Below are 22,253 nucleotides of genomic sequence, written 5' to 3' on the forward strand. Positions count from 1 at the left end.
TGAAGATGGGAGTACAAATGACTTCTCTAGTCATTTAAACTCCCAAGGTTGGAAGACTTAATGAAGTTGGAATGGCATAATGAGGTTGGGACAAGACAAAATATTATCATAAGTATATAATATGCCAACATATATATCATATATATATATATACCATTCGTGACACACACACACACACATATATATATGATATAGCTAGTATATATATGTGTGTGTGTGTACGTGTAGTAGATATAATATTATACATATATATCTACTACACGCGCGCGCGCGTGCGCACACACACACATATATATATATATATATGTATGTATGTATGTAATCTTATATATATATATATATATATATATATATATATATANTATATATATATATATATATATATATATATATATATATATATATATATATATATATATAATACCTATATATATGTACATACCTATATATGTAATTTTATAAAATGTAGAATTTTATTATTATTATTATTTTAATATATAGTATAATAAATCACAAAATATTTTCATAATATTGGCACCTATTTGGCACAATTTATTTAAAAACATTTGGTACCAATATCTCAATATTTATGTACCCAAAATAAGGTACTCAAATAATAATTATAATCTATTTAAATAGTATAATGAATAATATTTAAAAAAAAATATTAGGCTCAAAGGTTAATTGGGTAACAAAGGAAGAGTAATGGGTTTCAAAAGAAGAAGTAGTACTGGAAGTTTGAAGGAATAATATCGTGAGGAAAAAAAAATCTCGGGTATCACAGTACACATACAACGTCGGCTATTTATAAATAGCCGACGTTGTAGGTAATTTAAAAACAAATAAAATACCCTACAACGTCGGCTATTTACAAATAGCCGACGTTGTAGGTAATTTGAAAACTACTAAAATACCCTACAACGTCGTCTCTTTACAAATAGCCGACATTGTAGGTAATTTAAAAACTAATAAAATACCCTACAACGTCGGCTCTTTACAAATAGCCGACGTTGTAGGTAATTTGAAAACTACTAAAATACCCTACAACGTCGGCTCTTTAAAAATAGCCGACGTTGTAGGTAATTTGAAAACTACTAAAATACCCTACAACGTCGGCTCTTTACAAATAGCCGACGTTGTAGGTAATTTGAAAACTACTAAAATATCCTACAACGTCGGCTCTTTACAAATAGCCGACATTGTAGGTAATTTGAAAACTACTAAAATACCCTACAACGTCGGCTCTTTACAAATAGCCGACGTTGTAGGTAATTTAAAAACAAAAAAATTACCCTACAACGTCGGCTAATAAGACTAGCCGACGTTGTAGGGTAATTTTTTTTTTTAAATATTCATTTTATTTTTCTATTTACACCCAAAACCTGCTCGAATATATATAGCTATCACAATCACATTCAAAACCTGTACAATTTATATTTATAATATCAAAATTAATAAAAGCAATAAATCTCACAATTGATAATAATTAATAATACAAGTTCATCAAAAATTATCTATATTAATTAATACAAGCCATAATCTTCTCCCAAACTTTGTACCAAAAGCAATAAAAGCAATACATACATCTCACATTACTATTTCACATACTAATGCAATGTATTAATCCATTCATCAATGAAGTACTTGGCACATGTGTCTCTAACTTCATCAATCTCTTGTTAATTGTAGCTCAATGAACCAACTCTCTCCACTATCTATAATAATGTTGAAAAGTAATAAATAATAATCTCCACTATCTATAATAATGTTGAAAAGTAATAAATAATAATTTCCACTATCTATAATAATGTTGAAAAGTAATAAATAATAATTAGTAAGCTAATTTATAATGTTGAAAAGTAATAAATAATAATTAGTAAGCTAATTTAAGCTATTGAAAAGTAATAAATAATAATTAGTAAGCTAATTTAAGCTAGTGAAAAGTAATAAATAATAATTAGTAAGCTAATTTAAGCTAGTATTTTTAAAATTTGAATGAGAAATGTATTTTCTTAAATTACTTGCCTTATCCATTGCTTCGTATGCTTCTTTGGAAAGAATTTCAAACATGTACTTCATCACATAATACCTGCATTCGGTAGCTCCAACTTGTTTGACACACTATATATTTGAATTATAATACAATTAAGAATTCATTTAATTAAAAACTATGAAATATATGTAGTTTTACAAATGTATAAAATACTTACCAAACAATTAATCCATTTTGGTTGACGATTTGTTTTCTTTCCTTTGGAATGTAATGTTGATTTCATACACCTATAAATATAAGAGATATGTATACATAAATACTATATGGCACCGTACTTTATGTATAATAACTATTAATTAGTTATAAGTTTACCGACGTTTCAACTATGTCTTTAATGTCCTGACGTGGTTCGCGTCCAACGGAATCAAACCAATAGATTTCATATAATAGTGGACAAATTGCCATCAACATCCAATGTTCCCTACAAACAAATAATTTATTAGTTGTAAGTAAATATAATATGTAATAAAAGCACATTGTATTTAAGTTATTTTATTTAAAGCAATTAAAACTTACTTATAAATGTAAGGGGCTAAATAACATTTTTTCTGTCCGTATTGCATGGTGACATTTATATACCCTGTTCGTTGTGCTTTAGTCGTCAATTTTGGTTGAATGTAAGATGGATCTATAAAGCCATACGTGGTCTTTGATGCCAAATGAAATTCGTTATACAGACACCTATTACAAAAATACATCCAATCATATATATATATCTAATAAATGAAATGAGAAATACTATAAACAAATAATAGCAAAGAACTTATACCTTATAAAGAACTGCAAACAAGAAATATCCATCGTCTCCATATTCAAAAACCGCATGATCTCCAACTTCTCAAGATATACATCATATTCAATGTCGCCCACAATACCACGAGACATATGCACCACAAGATTTTGTTCTAGTTTTCGAGCAACTTTATATGCCTTTTGACATAAAGGACTCAAAGAAGTCGGATCAGCTATAATCTTATCAACAGAAGAAGATTTTTGCACAGCGGATTCAATCGTCAATTTGGACATTCTTTTTAACTATTCAATATAAGTAACAATTACTATTTTTAAAAAGTAAATTAAATACTTTTTAAGAACCAAAATTTTTGAGAATGCATACCTCATCAGCTTGAGTGCATAACTCTACCAGCTTCTTTGACCAAGAACAACATATTGTTCCCATGTGGCTGGGTCAATGAATGAGTATGAATCACAAGGGTTCTTGTTTGAGTCATTATTGAATATATAGTCTCTATTTAATCTTGATTTAAAGTCTTTCCACCGATCACCCGCATATGACAACGTAGCCTTCCTCACACTATCTGTCTTGGGAATATCATAAACACTCTACAAGACAAGATTATTGATTAGTATAAATGTAATTATATTAATGTTTTTTTTGTAAATATCTAAATATAAAAATAAGTTACATACCAAGATATCAGCCCAAATGTTCTCTTGAATCTCTTCTGGGACTTCAGGCCATGAACCTATTATGATAGGAATTTTGCTTCGTCCTAACAATGCAACATAACTTTTGAATTTAGAGCTGTTTTCTCCAATCGGCTCCAGTCCTTCAAATTCAACTACCTTCTTCTTTTCGACAGTAGCACGCTGTAAAATTAATTTATTCAGTCGAGTGACACCCCTCTTTTTCTTAGCAGTGGTATTAGTATCTTGGGTGGNTGTTGAAAAGTAATAAATAATAATTAGTAAGCTAATTTAAGCTAGTATTTTTAAAATTTGAATGAGAAATGTATTTTCTTAAATTACTTGCCTTATCCATTGCTTCGTATGCTTCTTTGGAAAGAATTTCAAACATGTACTTCATCACATAATACCTGCATTCGGTAGCTCCAACTTGTTTGACACACTATATATTTGAATTATAATACAATTAAGAATTCATTTAATTAAAAACTATGAAATATATGTAGTTTTACAAATGTATAAAATACTTACCAAACAATTAATCCATTTTGGTTGACGATTTGTTTTCTTTCCTTTGGAATGTAATGTTGATTTCATACACCTATAAATATAAGAGATATGTATACATAAATACTATATGGCACCGTACTTTATGTATAATAACTATTAATTAGTTATAAGTTTACCGACGTTTCAACTATGTCTTTAATGTCCTGACGTGGTTCGCGTCCAACGGAATCAAACCAATAGATTTCATATAATAGTGGACAAATTGCCATCAACATCCAATGTTCCCTACAAACAAATAATTTATTAGTTGTAAGTAAATATAATATGTAATAAAAGCACATTGTATTTAAGTTATTTTATTTAAAGCAATTAAAACTTACTTATAAATGTAAGGGGCTAAATAACATTTTTTCTGTCCGTATTGCATGGTGACATTTATATACCCTGTTCGTTGTGCTTTAGTCGTCAATTTTGGTTGAATGTAAGATGGATCTATAAAGCCATACGTGGTCTTTGATGCCAAATGAAATTCGTTATACAGACACCTATTACAAAAATACATCCAATCATATATATATATCTAATAAATGAAATGAGAAATACTATAAACAAATAATAGCAAAGAACTTATACCTTATAAAGAACTGCAAACAAGAAATATCCATCGTCTCCATATTCAAAAACCGCATGATCTCCAACTTCTCAAGATATACATCATATTCAATGTCGCCCACAATACCACGAGACATATGCACCACAAGATTTTGTTCTAGTTTTCGAGCAACTTTATATGCCTTTTGACATAAAGGACTCAAAGAAGTCGGATCAGCTATAATCTTATCAACAGAAGAAGATTTTTGCACAGCGGATTCAATCGTCAATTTGGACATTCTTTTTAACTATTCAATATAAGTAACAATTACTATTTTTAAAAAGTAAATTAAATACTTTTTAAGAACCAAAATTTTTGAGAATGCATACCTCATCAGCTTGAGTGCATAACTCTACCAGCTTCTTTGACCAAGAACAACATATTGTTCCCATGTGGCTGGGTCAATGAATGAGTATGAATCACAAGGGTTCTTGTTTGAGTCATTATTGAATATATAGTCTCTATTTAATCTTGATTTAAAGTCTTTCCACCGATCACCCGCATATGACAACGTAGCCTTCCTCACACTATCTGTCTTGGGAATATCATAAACACTCTACAAGACAAGATTATTGATTAGTATAAATGTAATTATATTAATGTTTTTTTTGTAAATATCTAAATATAAAAATAAGTTACATACCAAGATATCAGCCCAAATGTTCTCTTGAATCTCTTCTGGGACTTCAGGCCATGAACCTATTATGATAGGAATTTTGCTTCGTCCTAACAATGCAACATAACTTTTGAATTTAGAGCTGTTTTCTCCAATCGGCTCCAGTCCTTCAAATTCAACTACCTTCTTCTTTTCGACAGTAGCACGCTGTAAAATTAATTTATTCAGTCGAGTGACACCCCTCTTTTTCTTAGCAGTGGTATTAGTATCTTGGGTGGTACTATCATTAGTGGGATCATCTGATGAATCCATATGTCTGTTTAGCAAAGAAATTATTAGTATGCATAAATATAAATATTTAGATAGTGTAAACACAAGAACAAGTTAAAAGCATTACAAGTAATATCAATGCTCCCATATCCCTTCATGATGATCATCCCGTGATGCATGCACTTCATCTATCTCATTATCCACCATGACTGGCAATAAACTTAAAGAAAATGGTGGGATTTCCTCAATATCAAAACTAACATCTTCATTCAAATCACCAGTAATTTGTTTCTTTCCATGAAGGACAATTGACCATTTTTTATCACAAGAATCAGTAACATAAAATACTTGTTTTGCTTGGGATGCCATAATGAATTGCTCATTTTTATGACCTTCTCTGTTCAGATCTACAAGTGTAAATCCTAACTCATTAGCTTTCACACCGTGTTTACTATCTACCCATTTACATCGGAACATCGGCACCCTAAACTGAACATAATCAACCTCCCATATCTCTTCAATCACACCATAATATGACAACTCTACAATCACAGGATTTTTATCTTTCGAACTATTGAAATGCATTGAATTTGCAACTAAAGAAACTCTACTATTTTGCATAATGCTCATATCATCTTGTTCTTTTGTATAAAAAGAAAACCCATTAATATCATATCTAGTATAACATATGACTTGCATACCAGGCCCATGAGCTAACCATCGTACAGTTTCAGAAACATTTTTATCTTTAAGAACTTTACTTTTGAACCAACTAATAAAATTACGATTATGTTCGCTCACAATCCACATGTATGTCCTTCTTGGATTTTGCTCTTTAATCAAGGCCTTATGTTCATCTAAATATGGCTCAACTTCACTTGTATTGTGCAAGATGTACAAATGTGCTTGCTCAACATCTTTACGAGGCATATCTTGCACATTAGTTCCTCGAGTACCTTTCCCAGCAATTCTTCCTTCATGTCGATACTTAGAAACACCAATAGCTTCTACCCCCGCCAAGTATTCAGTATAAAATTCAGTAACCTCCTCAGCAATATAGCTTTCAACAATAGATGCTTCTGGTCTATATCGGTTCCTCACATAACCTTTTAACACTTTCATGTATCGTTCAAATGGGCACATCAACCTCAAATAGGCAGGGTCGCACTGTCTTATCTCTCTCACCAAATGTACAACCAAATGAACCATGATATCAAAAAATGAAGGTGGAAAGTACATCTCTAGCTGACACAATGTAACAGTAATACCATTTTCCAATTCATCTAATTTGTCTGGATCAATAACTTTTCCACAGATAGCATTGAAAAAGAAACAAAGCCGTATAATAGTATATCTCAACTTTTTAGGCAATATACCTCTAACAGCCACTGGCAATAGTTGTTGCATTAAGGCATAACAATCATAAGATTTCAATCCCACCAATTTTAAATCTTGCATATTCACAAGTGTTCTGATATTTGATGAATACCATTGTGGTACCTTCATTCCACGTAAACACTCACAAAAACTTATTTTCTCCTTTCTTGATAAAGTATGAGCAGCTAGAGGCAAATATGTCTTCTTATCCCCTTAGCGTGGAGCTAATGTAGCTCATATGTTCATTTCAATCAAGTCTAATCTAGCATTGGGTCCATCTTTAGTCTTACCCCTTATGTCTAAAAGAGTTCCAACAATACTATCACATACATTTTTTATGTCTAAAAGAGTTCCAACAATACTATCACATACATTTTTCTCCTCTAAAAGAGTTCCAACAATACTATCACATACATTTTTCTCCACATGCATCACATCAATACTACTATCACATACATTTTTCTCCACATGCATCACATCAATACTATGCCTCACATCTAATGTCTTCCCATGCATCACATCAATACTATGCCTCACATCTAATGTCTTCCAATATGGAAGATCAAAGAATATAGATTTTTTTTCCATGGACTCTTTTCATTTGAACGTACCTCAACATTAGTTTTTGACCTCTTACCTCTTTGAGATATTAGCTCAACATTAGTTTTTGACCTCTTACCTCTTTGAGATATTAGCTTTTGAGTCTTACCAAAAGTAACATTTATACCTTGCACAAGCTTTTGAGTCTTACCAAAAGTAACATTTATACCTTGCACACGTTCATAAACTTCAATCCCAGTCAGTGGTTGTGGAGCATTTGTATAGTCTTGTTACCCATTGAAAGCCTTTTTTAATCTCCTATAAGGGTGAAATCTATCAAGAAACCTCCGGTGACCCATGTAAACTGTCTTTCTACCATGAACAAGTTGATAATAGCATGTATTCTCTTCACAAATAAGGCATGCCTTATGTCCTTTGACACTATACCCAGACAGGTTTCCATATGCTGGAAAGTCATTGATTGTGCAGAAAAGCATAGCTTGCAACTTAAAATTCTCTTTCCGGTATGCATCAAACACTATCACACCTTCATCCCACAATTTTTTCAAATCTTCAACCAAAGGTGCCAAAAAGACATCTATATCATTACCTGGTTGTTTTGGCCTAGATATCATCAAACACAATAATATATATTTGCGTTTCATACACAACCAAGGAGGTAGATTATAAATCACCAACATTACTGGCCACGAGCTATGCTTACTACTTAGGTTTCCGTGAGGGTTTATTCCATCAGTACAAAGTCCAAGTCTAAGATTTCTAGACTCATGGCCAAATTCAGGAAAAGCATTATCAAAAGTTTTCCATTGAGGAGAATCAGCAGGGTGCCGAAGCTTTCCATCAGATATTCTTTTATCTACATGCCATGTTAAGTTTTTCGCGTCACTTGGATTTGAAAACATACGCTTAAATCTTGGAAGAATTGGGAGATACCACAAAACTTTAGCTTGTGGCCCTTTTAAACTTGCCTTACCAACAACATGCTCTCTTGGTGGCCCTTTTAAACTTGCCTTACCAACAACATGCTCTCTTGGTTGCCCTTTTAAACTTGCCTTACCAACAACATGCTCTCTTGGTTTGTACCGAGATGCTGCCTTACCAACAACATGCTCTCTTGGTTTGTACCGAGATGCCCCACTACCAACAACATGCTCTCTTGGTTTGTACCGAGATGCCCCACAGATTGGACATGCATCTCTTGGTTTGTACCGAGATGCCCCACAGATTGGACATGCATGCAATTCTTTGTAATCATTCCTAAACAATATGCAATCGTTAGGACAAGCATGTATTTTTTCATACTCCATACCCATGGGACACAGAATTTTCTTGGCATCATATGTATTCTTTGAAAGTTCATTATCTTCTGGAAGCATATCTTTTAATAACCCAAGTAAAGCTGTAAAACTCTTGTCGCTCCATCCATTTCCAGCTTTTAAATTGAATAATTTCAGAACAGCAGATAACCGAGTATATTTACTACACCCTGGCCATAAAGGTTGTTTTGAATCACTTAATAATTCATCTAACTCATTTGATCGATCGGTGAACTCTTCTCCAACATCGTGAAACATTTCATCTAACCAATCTTCAGACTCATCATCTTCATTTGCTTCGTTGTCAACATAAGTGTTAGATGTACTAGTTTCCCCCCCCCTTCACCATGCCATATCCATTTTGTATAACTTAGATTAATTCCATCACAAATTAGATGATCATATATGTCATTTGCACTTAATTTTGTTAAACTACAACACTTCTTACAAGGACAAAAAAACCTCCCATTTTTATTCGGAAGACGACGTTTTGCAAAGTCCAAAAACTCTTTAACTCCGTCATCATATTCCCTACTAATCCGAGAAGCATGCATCCAACTTTTATCAATGACAACTCAATCTAAAATAATATTAACTCTAATTAATCTTGTGTTAACATTCAATCATTGATTCAACAAATATAATAACTAAAACTAACTTCAGCACAGACCACGGTGTGGCTAATCACCGGATGCATAATAGAAAGCCGAAAACTTAAATAAGCACACACCACGGTGTGGCTAATCATCGGTTGCATAAAAGAAAGCCAAAAACATAAATAAGCACAGACCACGGTGTGGCTAATCACCGGATGCATACGAGAAAGCCGAAAACATAAATAAGCACATACCACGGTGTGGCTAATCACCGGTTGCATAAGAGAAAGCCGAAAACATAAATAAGCACAGACCACGGTGTGGCTAATCACCGAATGCATACAAAAAAGCCGAAAACATAAATAAGCACAGACCACGGTGTGGCTAATCATCGGATGCATACGAGAAAGTCGAATGTTCGTAGAAAAATAAATAAATAAAGATCTTACCTCACCAAAGCTTTGTCCACGTCGATAAGCAAACCTCGAATCAAACTAATCACCTATAATGGAAAGGATGATTTGATCATAACTAAAACTATTTGTAATGTAGTATAAAGTAATGTTCTAGGAAATTAAAGGAGAAACTAAATACTTTAATGATTTAATGATTTTATAATGTGTAAAATTTAAAACATATAATACTCCTTAATTAACAATTACCTACCTTAACATTACAAGCAAATAGAGTCAAACATATATATATATATATATATATATATATATATATATTAATGAATAATTTAACTATTCTTATTTAATTTAATTAAAAATCAAAAGTGAAATTAAGGTTTAAGATCAAGTTATGGATAATGATCTAGTCTTGCATCAATATATTCTTATATATATAATTGATAGGCTAGGTCTCAACCCTAAAATTCAAAATATATTAACATTATTTACTAAAATTTACCATTAAATTAACAATAATTCGAAATACAATAATAATACCTAATAAAACACACAATAATTTCTAAAATTCAAAACATATTAACATTAACTATCAAAATTTGAAATTAATTAACAAAAATTCGAAATATATAACCAAAAACAATAAATAATTTTGAAAATTCGAAATGTATTAATAAATCATACAAATATAATTATTTTAAACTATAATAATTCAAAATTTAAAAAAAAATTACTAGATTTCCGATCCGGCAGTGCGGCGGTGCGGAGGAGTTCCCGGCGACGTCCTTCGCGGCTGCAGAGGACCTCGCGGCGACGGCGTTCCTCCTCGCGGCGACGGCGTGCTCCGCGAATGGTGGGCTTCGCGGCGACGGTGACGGCGTTCCTCCTTCGGCGACGACGGATGGACGGAAGACGACGACAACTGTTCTGTTTTGAAAAGAGACGACTGTACTGTTGAATTCCTAATTTGAAGCACAAGTAAGGTCTAAAATTGAAGGTATTTGGACTATATTCAAAACCCTACAACGTCGGTTATTTATAATAACCGACGTTGTAGGTTAAAATATTATAAATCTGCGCGATACGACGTCGGTTAGGAGTGGTAGCCGACGTCGTATCGCGTCCGGGCTTAATGATACGACGTCGGCTACCACTCATAGCCGACGTCGTATCGATGGCCGAATGCCATTATAGGCGCGATACGACGTCGGCTTGGAGTGGAAGCCGACGTCGTATCGCGCCGGGCTTAATACTAATTGGATATGACGTCGGCTACCACTCCTAGCCGACGTCGTATCGATGCCCGAATGCCATTATAGGCGTGACACGACGTCGGCTAGGTAGGTTAGCCGACGTCGTATCATCCGTCGATGGCTAATATACACGATACGACGTCGGCTAATCTCTTAGACGACGTCGTATCGCACCGTCGTCTAACCTACACCCTTTAACGTCAATTATTAGTAAATAACCGATGTTAAAGGGTTTTTATTTATTTTTAATTAATTAATGAACCTTTAACTTCGGGTAATTATTTAGCCGACGTTGTATGTGATTTCTGTAGTAGTGCTAGATAGTAGTTCGATTTGAAAGGTAGCTTTAGGAAAGTCAAAAGTTAAAAAAGTTAAGGATCCAAAAGGTAACGAATGGTTATGGCCGGAAGGTAAAAGTTTTGAAGACCGAATAGTTGAAGAAATGAAGACCCTGAAGGTTCAAGATAACCTTACATAGGATAGTTATTGGGACTAAAAGGTAAAATTAACCGAAAGGTAATATTACATTAATGGATTGACCTTTGTTATATGGTCAAATTCGAAAGGTTGCTCAAAATGTTGAATACCAAGTTGATTCTAAACAATCATGCCACAAAGTAATCAAGTCACCACCTGGGTAAATAGTCTACAATAAACACAATTACTGATAGGCCTATGCAATACTCGACCCACCCGAAATTTATGTCCAACCCGAAAATCGAAACCATTCTCGGCATGGATAACCGTATCCAAAGTATGGATATTCAACCCAAATAGAATAACATGCTGAATTTATTAATTTGTGCAAGGGGGTATAGTTTGATATTCGACCCTCCCGAATATCCGAAAATAATTAGGGTTAGATTAGGATATGCCTATACGACATCGTTTTGGTTGTGTGTGTGTGTGTGTGGTTGTGGTTGTGGTTGTGTGTGTGTGTTATAAGTAGACTGCAGATGCCCTAGACTATTTCCTACTTCCCTTACGACTGCGTTTATTCTCTATTCTCTACTTCTCTCTCAGTCTCTCTACCCACCAATTCTTGTATCTTCTCTCCTTCTCAGTTCTCAATCCTCTCACAGAGTTACAGTCTCACTCTCTCACTCCTTGAGACTCTCAATTCTCGAATATCTTCTTCGAGAAACTCTCAGTTCTCGAATCTCTTCTCCAATGGCTCATTCATGGTGGTCCAGTGGTACTTGTCACAAGGACAGTGTATCAGTACGCATTGGTAGACCGGTGGTGACAAGTTGAAGCCCTACGTCTCGGACGGTCGTAGTCGATCTTGTAGAAACCCTTATTCTCTGAGGAATTTTTGAAAAAGAACAAAAAAACGAAGTAAATCATAAACCCTAATTTTTTTTTTCCATTTATTCGTCTTATTGTGATATATTGTGTTCATGTGTTGGATACATCGTATATAGTGTGAAACTGTGAATACAAAATACTATGTTGTATACATTGCAATTTGTAAGTTTATTTACTTTTGAGTTTTTTTTTTTGTTTAATAAATCTGATAAAACACATTCGAATCCGAAAATGTATATATCAGTGGGGTTTAATTACAAAAATTTTACGGATTAGATTAGTCGAAATCGAAATCTAAAACGAGTTGGCGGTTCCTATATTTATACTGTCCGAACTCGTCCGATGCTCAGGCTTAATTACTGACAATATAGTGATCATTCTCAATCGCACGGCTAGCAAGAAGAATGTTATATAGGTCCTTAAATCCTAGGTATACATCTCAAGGTAGATTTCTTGATATAGCCAAGACAAAGAAATGACTAAAAAACTAAGTCTTAAGGAGCTGAAAGTCATGCAATGACTGAAAAATCTAACAAGGCAATCTACTATGCAACCACTAGTCATTGCACGCTAGATAATGACATTTGATTTGAAATTTGCTTCCCTCAAACTGACAAAATTCAAGATGTCTATAAATACCTTCATTCAAAGCCAAAGGAGGTACTAGTCGTTTTAAGAAAAATTTACAAGTGCTCAAAACTGCTTTCAAGTGAATCAAGCTTACCAATGAGAGATAAATACAAATCATTTAAGATCAAGAGAAAACTTTGGCAATCTCAAGAAGCACTCAACACCAAGTCATCAGTTGGGGAAGAACAACCTTCATGTGTTCAAATCTAAGATCTCTACTTGATAAACTAAAAAGATAAGAATTAACAAGTGTAGCTTGTGAAACCCGGAGGCTTAAATGGTCTAGTGATCAAAGCACAAGTCCTCTCCACCTATATTGGAGTGAAATACTAGAGGGAACCTCATAAGAAATTCTAGGAGAATGTTGGAGTAGGCCGAGTTGACTGAACCACTATAAGATCTCTATTTCTCATTTACATTATGCAATCATTTATTACTTATTTCATTCACACTCAAAATGTAACTTTTAATAAAACAAAACATGCCATAACATTAAAAAGAAGTTAAGATTAAAATTCTGATGCGTTTTATAAATTCTAACTTTCTAAATTCAAGCTCATTTAAATTTTATTTTGAAAATTTGTATTGGCACATTATTTTTCTTAAAATGAAAGGTTCTCTCTTGTTTCAAAAAAAATGAAAGGTTCTCTCTCTAAGCACCTTATATTTAATATTGATTGATTTAATGATTGGAAAATCTGAATGCAAGCTCATTTTTATGCCCTGCATGAGGAGATGTGGAAGGTTATCACAAGTGGTCCTGTGGAGATCATGATGGTCAACACAACCACTAACCAAACTGCTGAAGCATCTAGATACATTCCAAAGCTAAGGCAGGAATTAACCCCTGAAGATAGGAAGAGGAACAATCTCGATAACATTGCTAAAGACATCTTCTTCAAAGTAGTTGATGACACTATTTTTCCAATAATACGTAAGTGTCAATCTGCCATGCAAATATGAGAAATTTTACTACATATTGACGAAGGAGATGAATAGGAGAAGGAAAACAAACTAGTCATCGCCATGAAGAAGTTCGAGGACTTCAAAATGACCAGTGGGAAAAACATTACTGAGATGGAGAGCAGATTTATGAAACTACTAAGTGAAATAGTATATCGTAGTCAAGAGATAAGTCAAAAAAAAAAAAAAAGATCAGTCTCAAAATTCTATGTAGACTACCCAAGGCATGAGAGATGAAAGTCAATGTCATGCATGACCATATAGAAGTGTTGCTAGAATTGTATGGTTTTTTCTTTCATCGCAAAAAATCTTGGGATGCAACTCTCGTTCTCTTACGAGGCGTTTGGTTGGAGAGAAGGAATTAGGTGGTAAAAGAATCGCAAAAAATCTTGGGATGCAAGTCCAAAATGTCCATTGTTGTTGTTGTTGTTGTTGTTGTTGTTAGTATTTATAATTCAAAAATTAATTCACAAATTGTTAGATTTGTTGCATATAAAGAATGCAAATTTTGAAGAGTTTTGTATATAAAGAATTCAAAGGACATACACGAAAGTTGTTGTATATAAACAATGCATATAAAGAATGCAAATTTTGAATAGTTGTTGCATATAAAGATTTAAATGAACATATACAAACGGAAGTCAAAGAATAATACACGCCATAATTTAGAAGTGAAAGTCAAACATCAATTTTATGTTTAAAAAAAAAAGGTAATTTTGTCTTAGCATTATCTTTATGTCTTCTTAAAATCCATGGAATTAAAATCTTAGGGGGGCATGAGATTCTAATTCCATGAAAATGAGGGATGTAATTGCAATTTTTTCGAAAGAATTTAGTTGCATTTAACATTAGGTGGGAATTAAGTAAGAATGGAATTGTAATTCCCTCGAACCATGTTAAAGTTTTCAATATCCAACAACTTCTAAGGTATCTTATAAGTCACTTTGAAATAAACACATTTTCTGCATGCTTTCTTATGCATGTCCTTTCATTTTTACACTTTCGTTGATTATGCACCCATAAAAAGTATAATTCCCATAAAAGAATGATCAACATAAATGTGTAAAACCTAGAGCACAAGTGCTCTATATCAAGTTTTCCTGTTTACACAATCGTCTTTTGATGAGAAAGCAATCAAAAGTAAACAAAAAGGTACTTAAAAATATTGAAAATGAATGATTTTACATATTTATCCCAAAAAAATGATGTGATTTGATTTGGCGACGTTGGGTCACTTCTCACCGGAGTAGGCCACACAGCGTTGCCTTCCTTATCCGCGATTGGCGAATGTTCACCAGTCGTCGATCATTTTCTTGTCGAAATATCATTGGTGAGTTGCCAGAACCTTAGTGACCTGCTATCACATGTCAATTTTTAGACTTCATTGCACCAAATACAATGTTAATGGGTTTAATTGCAACTCTAAAATATTTAGGAACATAATTGACTTTAATTTTTAAGTAAAGTTTTACGGCTTATTTGACAATTTTTCCTTCTAAATAAAAAGAGATTCAAGAACAAAACAAAAATCCAATAATTATTATTATATTTTGTATTTTGTTATTTTATGGTGAGTAAATATATATTTGTATACATTTTATTTTGAATAAGGACATTTTGATTATATAAATGATATTCTTTTTCTATTCTCTAATTCAATTGAACATGATTCCTTCTATAATCTCATGATTATTTCCCTTGTGAACCAATAGAATAATATTCATATTCAATACACCACGTTATTTGTGTGCAAATTGACAGTGAATTTAACGTCTCCAACTTCCGTCCGTAATTAAAATTTCACGTATCCAACTTCTTCGTTTTCACATTCGTATTTACCGGGTGTCACTCCGAGTCAATATACACCAACAGAATCAATAGTTAACTACATACCAAAAGTGAAACTTCATAGTCCGTTCAATAATGAAATAAATTAAAGACTCTTCACATTCCTATGAGACGAGTGAAGTGGGAGCAAACAAAAATGGTAATAATCCTACGGCAATCTGGCTATGGCCTATGGCTATGTCCAGTTTGAAGGCAAACAAAAACCCACAAACTAAACACTGCTACAAAACGCTGATCTAACATATCCCATCATAATTACAAATATAAAGTAACGAATAAATATAAGAATATCTCACTGCCAAGCAATCCCTTTCACGTTTGCTTCAAAGTCTTGCCAGCAAATTCCCCAAAAAATAAGAAATAAAAATGCTTTGATGGATCAACTTGCTTTCGCCTTTCTTCTCAACTAGATTAAAAAAAAAATGGAGGAAAGCATCCTCCTTTACCGGGGCAAAATAGCAGTGATCATACTGGCGGGTCTAACCTCACAATAACTCATTTACAGAGCCTAAATAAACCACCCTCTTGAAAAGTTCATTTCCTTGCATGCTCCGGAATAAGGCGGTTCCGCAGTTCATCAGGTACACCAGAGAGCTCTGCATAAGGCATGGCTCAATTAGCAAAAACAATGTTGTAGAAGGCGCAAGGCGCTATTCGAGCGCCACCTAGGCGGGCGAGTAATAATAATAATACGGAGTAATAATAAAAAAAAAACAGCAGTGTACATATTGCACACCAAAAAAATAAAACACTCGGCTGAGTTGGGTGCCAAGTTGGCCGACTCGGGCGCCTAGGTCACCTAGTCGGGTGCCGATTTTTCCAACTCAGGCGCCTAGGCCAACTAATTAGCCAGCCAACTAATGCCCGCCTAAGGGTAAAATCCCCTCGGCCTAGGGGCGTCTAGCGCCTAGGAGGGCCGCCTAGGCCAATTTTTACAACAGTGAGCAAAATGTATACCATAACACAGAAAATCGTAAATAGACAACAGCAGACCTTGAGGGGTAAAGTTAAATAGAGGCGGCAGAGGTCTCCCATTTGGCAGGCTTGCATTTGGGTCCCTTAGAGCATCAAAGAACGGGTGTGCACAAGCTTCCAACTGGAAACAATGGAAAAAAAAAAAAATTAGATTTTTAAAACAAATAGGGCTTTCCAACTGGAAACAATGGAAAAATAACAGTTTCGATTTTTTAAAACAAATAGCGCATATCATTCATTCGTTCATTCACTCACAGCAGTACAGCGCAGAGTAGGTGAATACTGGAGCAGTCTTGAAACTAGATCCACTGCCTCGGGAGGCATTCTTTTATTGAAAACCTGAAAAAATAAGAATCGTTTATTAAACACATCCCTTCTGGGGGTTTGTCAACATCGTTTAGCATTTCAGAATCCGAGGGAATAAGAGAATGAACCTTGTGCCAGGGATGAGCCTTGATTTGAGGGAACTTGAATTCCGTGTAGTTTGGATTCATACACTTAATCTCCTCCCTAGTTGGTGTCCCGAGAATCTGATTGTACATCAAAAAACTATTAGATAGAGCCCAAGGCTAAGAGAATAATTAAAATATACGATAAGTGCAAAGCATTTTGACAACAACATACCTTAATGATCTCAACTAGTTGATCAACACCACTTTCTCCCGGAAAGAGAGGCTGCAGGCAATGCAACAGTCCATGTCAGATGAAATTTATACCAAGGGTAAATTGGTAAAGATTCACAGATTCCATTAGATAGAGCGCACAAGAAAGTAAAGCGACAAAATTAACTCACATGCCCGAGAAGTAGCTCAGCCATAACACAACCAACAGACCACACATCAATTGCCGTGGTATATTCTGTAGCTCCGAAAATCAATTCCGGTGCTCTATAGTAGCGAGAACAAATGTACGATATATTTGGTTCACCAGGCACCTACAGTAAGACAAATAAAATTTTACTAAACTATTAACCAACAGAGAGTATCCAGCACTCGACAATTATCACTAACCAGCATCTTTGCACTCCCAAAATCGCAAATCTTTAGCTGGTGACTGTGGGGATTAACCTGTGGCATTCAAACATCACAACTTTTAATTCAAAAGAGACACACACATAAGGAAGAAATTTTATCTGGGGATGTTTAAAGGTGGAACCATCACAGTTGAAGATAAACACTCACCAATAGGTTTTGTGGTTTAATGTCACGGTGGCACACACCAATTACATTGTGAATATAATTCAGAGCTCGGCAAATCTGGAAAGAAGAAATGAAAAGAAAAGAAAGATAAGCTCAAGGCCAAAGTTCTAAAAAATAATACTCCTTTTGTCCCATTTTACTTGTCTTATTTACTATTCATTAATCAAATCAACTCTTTCTTCTTGGCTTATTTTCTTTAGTATATTTTAATTATTTTTAAATTTGATTATTTGTGTTTTATAGTACTTTTATTGTAATTTCTAAATGTATAAATTTTATATACTAATACTAAATATTTTAAAAAAATTGAATTCAAAATAACTTCAAGTCAAGTCTTGTTAATCGAACCAGACACATAAAATGGGGACAGAGGGAGTAATTAGCTACACATGATAATCCAGACTGCTATAGTGTAACCAAGTACCAAAGTTCACCTGGTATGTATAAAGTTGGACATATAGAACAGGCATGTGTTGGTTCATTCTGCTATAGTGTCTAGAAACTCGGTAAACGGTTTCAGGCACGTACTCCAGGACAAGGTTAAGGAACACTTCATTATTCTCAGTAGTCGAATAGAAGCAATGCTTCAACTGAACGACATTAGGATGTTCGAGCATGCGCATAATCTGGAGCTCCCTATTCTTGTATCTTCTGTCTTGTAGCACCTTCTTTATTGCAACAGCTTCGCCACTTTCGAGACATTTAGCCTAAGATTTAGCAAAAGCAATCGAAGAATTAACACACGGCACGCACAACTCTATAAGACTTCAAAAACTTCTTTTCATACAATAGCACCCCGCTACTTTACCTGGAAAACAACTCCAAAAGAACCGGTGCCAACTACACGCTCTGCCATATAGGACAATACCTAGAACCGAAGTATTATGTCATTTCTACTATCATAAGAAAACCCAAAACGAAACTGTAAAGTGGGACCAAAGGCCCAACGACATAGAACAGTTGAAATCAAGGTTCACCTGTTTCTGTTCTCCATTTCGACCACCAACAGTAGTTACTATTATCTGGCCTGTTTCTGTTCCATTACCGGTAATAACAACAGGTTCCATATCCTGCACGGCGTAAACAAATTATTAATTTACGAGTGACACTGCAGTTTTCAAAATGCCACATTCATCACAGAGACCCAAAATATCCATTCACTTAAACAAGTGGCGAGAAAACAATATACACACATCGGACATGCAAAATAAAGCAGACAGACCACCTTTAGGTTGTTCTGATTATCGGATTTGTCATCTTTAATCTTCATTTCGTGCATTTCCTTCGGAAGCTCTTCATATCCGGACTTGTCAGATCTTGGTTCGAAGGATATGCCAGATGAATCTTCCTGGGATGCAGAAGCGGCTTCGTGCATAGGAGCAGTAGTGCATATTTCTTCAGACTCAGGTTTACCGGCAATCCTTTGATCAAAATCTTGTGCAACCTTCACTCTCTTTATGCTGGAATCCCCTCCCTGCTGAAAATAAATAGAGCAAAAACATTATGTTAGAATCAAGCCCTTACCACTATGCCAAAAGCTATTGCTAGTAGCAAAGGCACAACTTTATTTTCTTATAACGCCACACATTTTCGAGAGCCCTTAAGCCATTAACCGGCCTACATCCAACAATTCCCCAGCCACTGGGTGCTAGACTTAGCCTTTACTGGGCCTCGGCCAAACAATTTAGGATACAGATAAACCAAACAAGCATTCACAAAACTGTATATGATACAACAAGAATCAAATTACAAATCTAACATAAATCACTAGGGAAAAAACCCACTAAGAAACATATTCCAATCCGTTTCCTCACACACGCTAAGATTGCCATCAAAGACTTGATCTGTCCCACTATTCTGATCATTTTAAAAGCTCAATAACGGTAAATCTCATGGCAAATTAATCAAAATATGAACTTTTTTGGGTGTAAATCATCAAACTATGGCAACAAGTAGGGAACATTTGATTTTATTTCCATACCAGTTTCTCAAAAGCCAAATCAAATCACATGGAATATACATACACAAATCAAGTGCTTGACAGAGAGGGTATATATATCCACATAAATAGAAGAAAAATTAATGAAAGGAAAGGAAAGGAAAGAGGGAAGGGAATTTACAGGATCTGAAACTGAAGAGCGGCCAGAAGCAACGCTCTTGAGGCGACGCATCACATTCATTTCTCCCTTTCTCTCTCCCTTTCAACCAAGAAAACCTTCCCGAATCGTCTTCAATGGAGATTCAAGAAGAGAATGCAGGAGAGAGAAAGAGAAATAAAGAAATATGAAAGGCGTTTCTCTCCCTTCTCTTCTCTCTCGCTATAACAGCAGAGAAAGAGAGAGAGAGAGAGAATTGATAAAGAATTTTCTCAGAAATATCTGTCTCCCATTTGTCTTTTTACTTTCTCTCTCCAAATTCAAATCCAAAAAAACATAAAGAAATGTCTGGTCAAACGTATGACTGAAGGCCAATCATTCCTACTTACCACATGTTGTACTTTGCAGTCAAACACGGATCCTGGACCGTCGATTGGTAATCATGTGATCGGAGGGTCAGATTTATCCGACATTTGGTATGAGACTATGAGATGACCAAGAACTCGAGAAGGGCTTGGAAATGGGACGGCATTACAATTCAGGAGGATTTTTTATTTTATTTTTGATGAGGATGATCCAAGTTTCCGAGTTACCATTTCACTACACATTTTTATATGTCCAAGAAACTCAATCTCAAGTCTAAATTAATCTAGACCATTAAACATTTTTATGTCCAAGAAACTCAATCTCAAGTCTAAATCAATCTAGACCTTTAAATTATTAAATGGATGCACAAAATCTGATCTCACGATCTTACCTAAACAAGTGATCTCATATGATCCTAATTCTATATATATATATATATATATATATATATATATATATATACAAACTTCGTCATAAACATATTGATAGATTTTACAAGATTGGACTCATTATAAATCGGGTATGGATGCATAAAATGAGTAGTAAAGAATAATATTTCACAGGCACTAGGCCCAAATAAGGCACAAGTCTACAAACCTAGTGTAACTGTTGAAATAGCAGGCAAAAGACCACTAGACTAAGTGAATGGATGATGATTTGATGATGATCTTAAAAGGAAGGGCAATGGCACCTTATATAGTGTCCTTTCCCTTAAAATTTGTGGTTGACATGCTTCAATTAGCTATGTCCACCTACTTGTCATCACCGCAAACCACCATGTGTCACTACCCAGTTATCTTTCACTAATAAAGTAGTTTTTACGCTTCCATTTGCACAAAGATTAAGGTAGCTTGATTGGGTATTGTTTGTGTAGCAATCCTACATATCTTGTGTAGGCCCTATGGCTACATCATATAGGTTAATAAAACAAATGACTCAAAGGTGCTATGGGCCTTTTGGATTTCGGATTGTTTAGTTTTTTTTGAAAGAGTTCGATTTTTAGTTCGGATTTGGTTAAATTTGGGTTTTGGTTTGGTTTGAAAATCCAAACATTCCCTAATTCTCTAGCACAAATAATTATTTATTTATTTTCACTAAGAAAAATGATTTAAATTTCAAAATCTATACAACAAGTCAATAATGAATATTTCAAATTTATCAATCCAAAATAAGTATAAACAACAAGTCAACTTTTCATATTTCAAAATTCAAAATTCACATATATCCAAATAACAAGATAGCAATCTAATTAAGTGTCTAATACAAAATATAAATCAAGTTTGATAAACACATCCATCATTATGTCATTATATGACCATATACACAGTACTCAGTCTATAATAACATCCACCTTCAAGCAATCAATATCTTGTTCATTAGAATGATCAAGAATTCTAGGGTTATGTACAAAAATATATATAATATATATTGATAGTGTAAATTGACACAGGGTCAACCCTAATGTGAATAGTAGAAGCGTTGTAACGAGACAAGATCTTTTGCGTGGAAACTTACAAGGGAACATCACAACTCTTTTTAGGTTAGGCTAGACTTAATGCCTGAAATCCATTATTGTTCTTGGATTCTATATGTATAAATGGGTCCATTTGAGTGTAGCCATGGGTTATATACATGGCGTACAAAGAGTATATAAGTCTATATTGGGAGAGATGAGTTTGATTTGTGTATCATATTGCTTGTTTGCTTGGGTTGTAGTGTGTTACTTGTATCAATCTGTCATTTTTCTTGACCATGAGATTTGTCTTTGTGTAGTGGACCTCTTCAATCAATAATCACATAATATAATTAATGTATTGCGAAGTCGC

The 22,253-nt window shown here is 34.2% G+C and overlaps 2 protein-coding genes across 3 annotated transcripts; both read right to left on the minus strand.

Moving 5' to 3' along the window:
- Positions 1–5,664: 5,664 nt before the first annotated feature.
- Positions 5,665–11,779, minus strand: LOC116029770. Its single transcript, XM_031271811.1, has 7 exons — positions 11,708–11,779; positions 10,524–10,751; positions 9,829–9,881; positions 8,171–9,123; positions 7,872–8,017; positions 7,363–7,452; positions 5,665–7,029 (listed from the first exon to the last, which is right to left on the minus strand). Exons 1-7 carry the CDS (start codon positions 11,777–11,779, stop codon positions 5,665–5,667), a joined length of 2,907 nt encoding a protein of 968 aa, XP_031127671.1.
- A 3,998-nt stretch (positions 11,780–15,777) lies between these two features.
- On the minus strand, positions 15,778–20,314 carry LOC116029475 (shaggy-related protein kinase alpha-like). 2 transcript variants are annotated; one of them, XM_031271516.1, is made up of 13 exons: positions 20,086–20,314; positions 19,191–19,439; positions 18,943–19,035; positions 18,774–18,833; positions 18,400–18,672; positions 17,948–18,022; positions 17,777–17,833; positions 17,560–17,700; positions 17,391–17,441; positions 17,201–17,296; positions 17,022–17,105; positions 16,785–16,887; positions 15,778–16,387 (listed from the first exon to the last, which is right to left on the minus strand). In XM_031271516.1, exons 1-13 carry the CDS (start codon positions 20,143–20,145, stop codon positions 16,326–16,328), a joined length of 1,404 nt encoding a protein of 467 aa, XP_031127376.1. In that variant the 5' UTR covers positions 20,146–20,314; the 3' UTR covers positions 15,778–16,325. The 2 variants fall into 2 exon arrangements, with proteins under 2 accessions (XP_031127376.1, XP_031127375.1); XM_031271515.1 differs by having other exon boundaries at positions 19,191–19,442; positions 20,086–20,313.
- Positions 20,315–22,253: the final 1,939 nt, after the last annotated feature.

This window comes from Ipomoea triloba, chromosome 9 (assembly GCF_003576645.1).
Source record: "Ipomoea triloba cultivar NCNSP0323 chromosome 9, ASM357664v1".
NCBI lineage: Eukaryota > Viridiplantae > Streptophyta > Magnoliopsida > Solanales > Convolvulaceae > Ipomoea > Ipomoea triloba.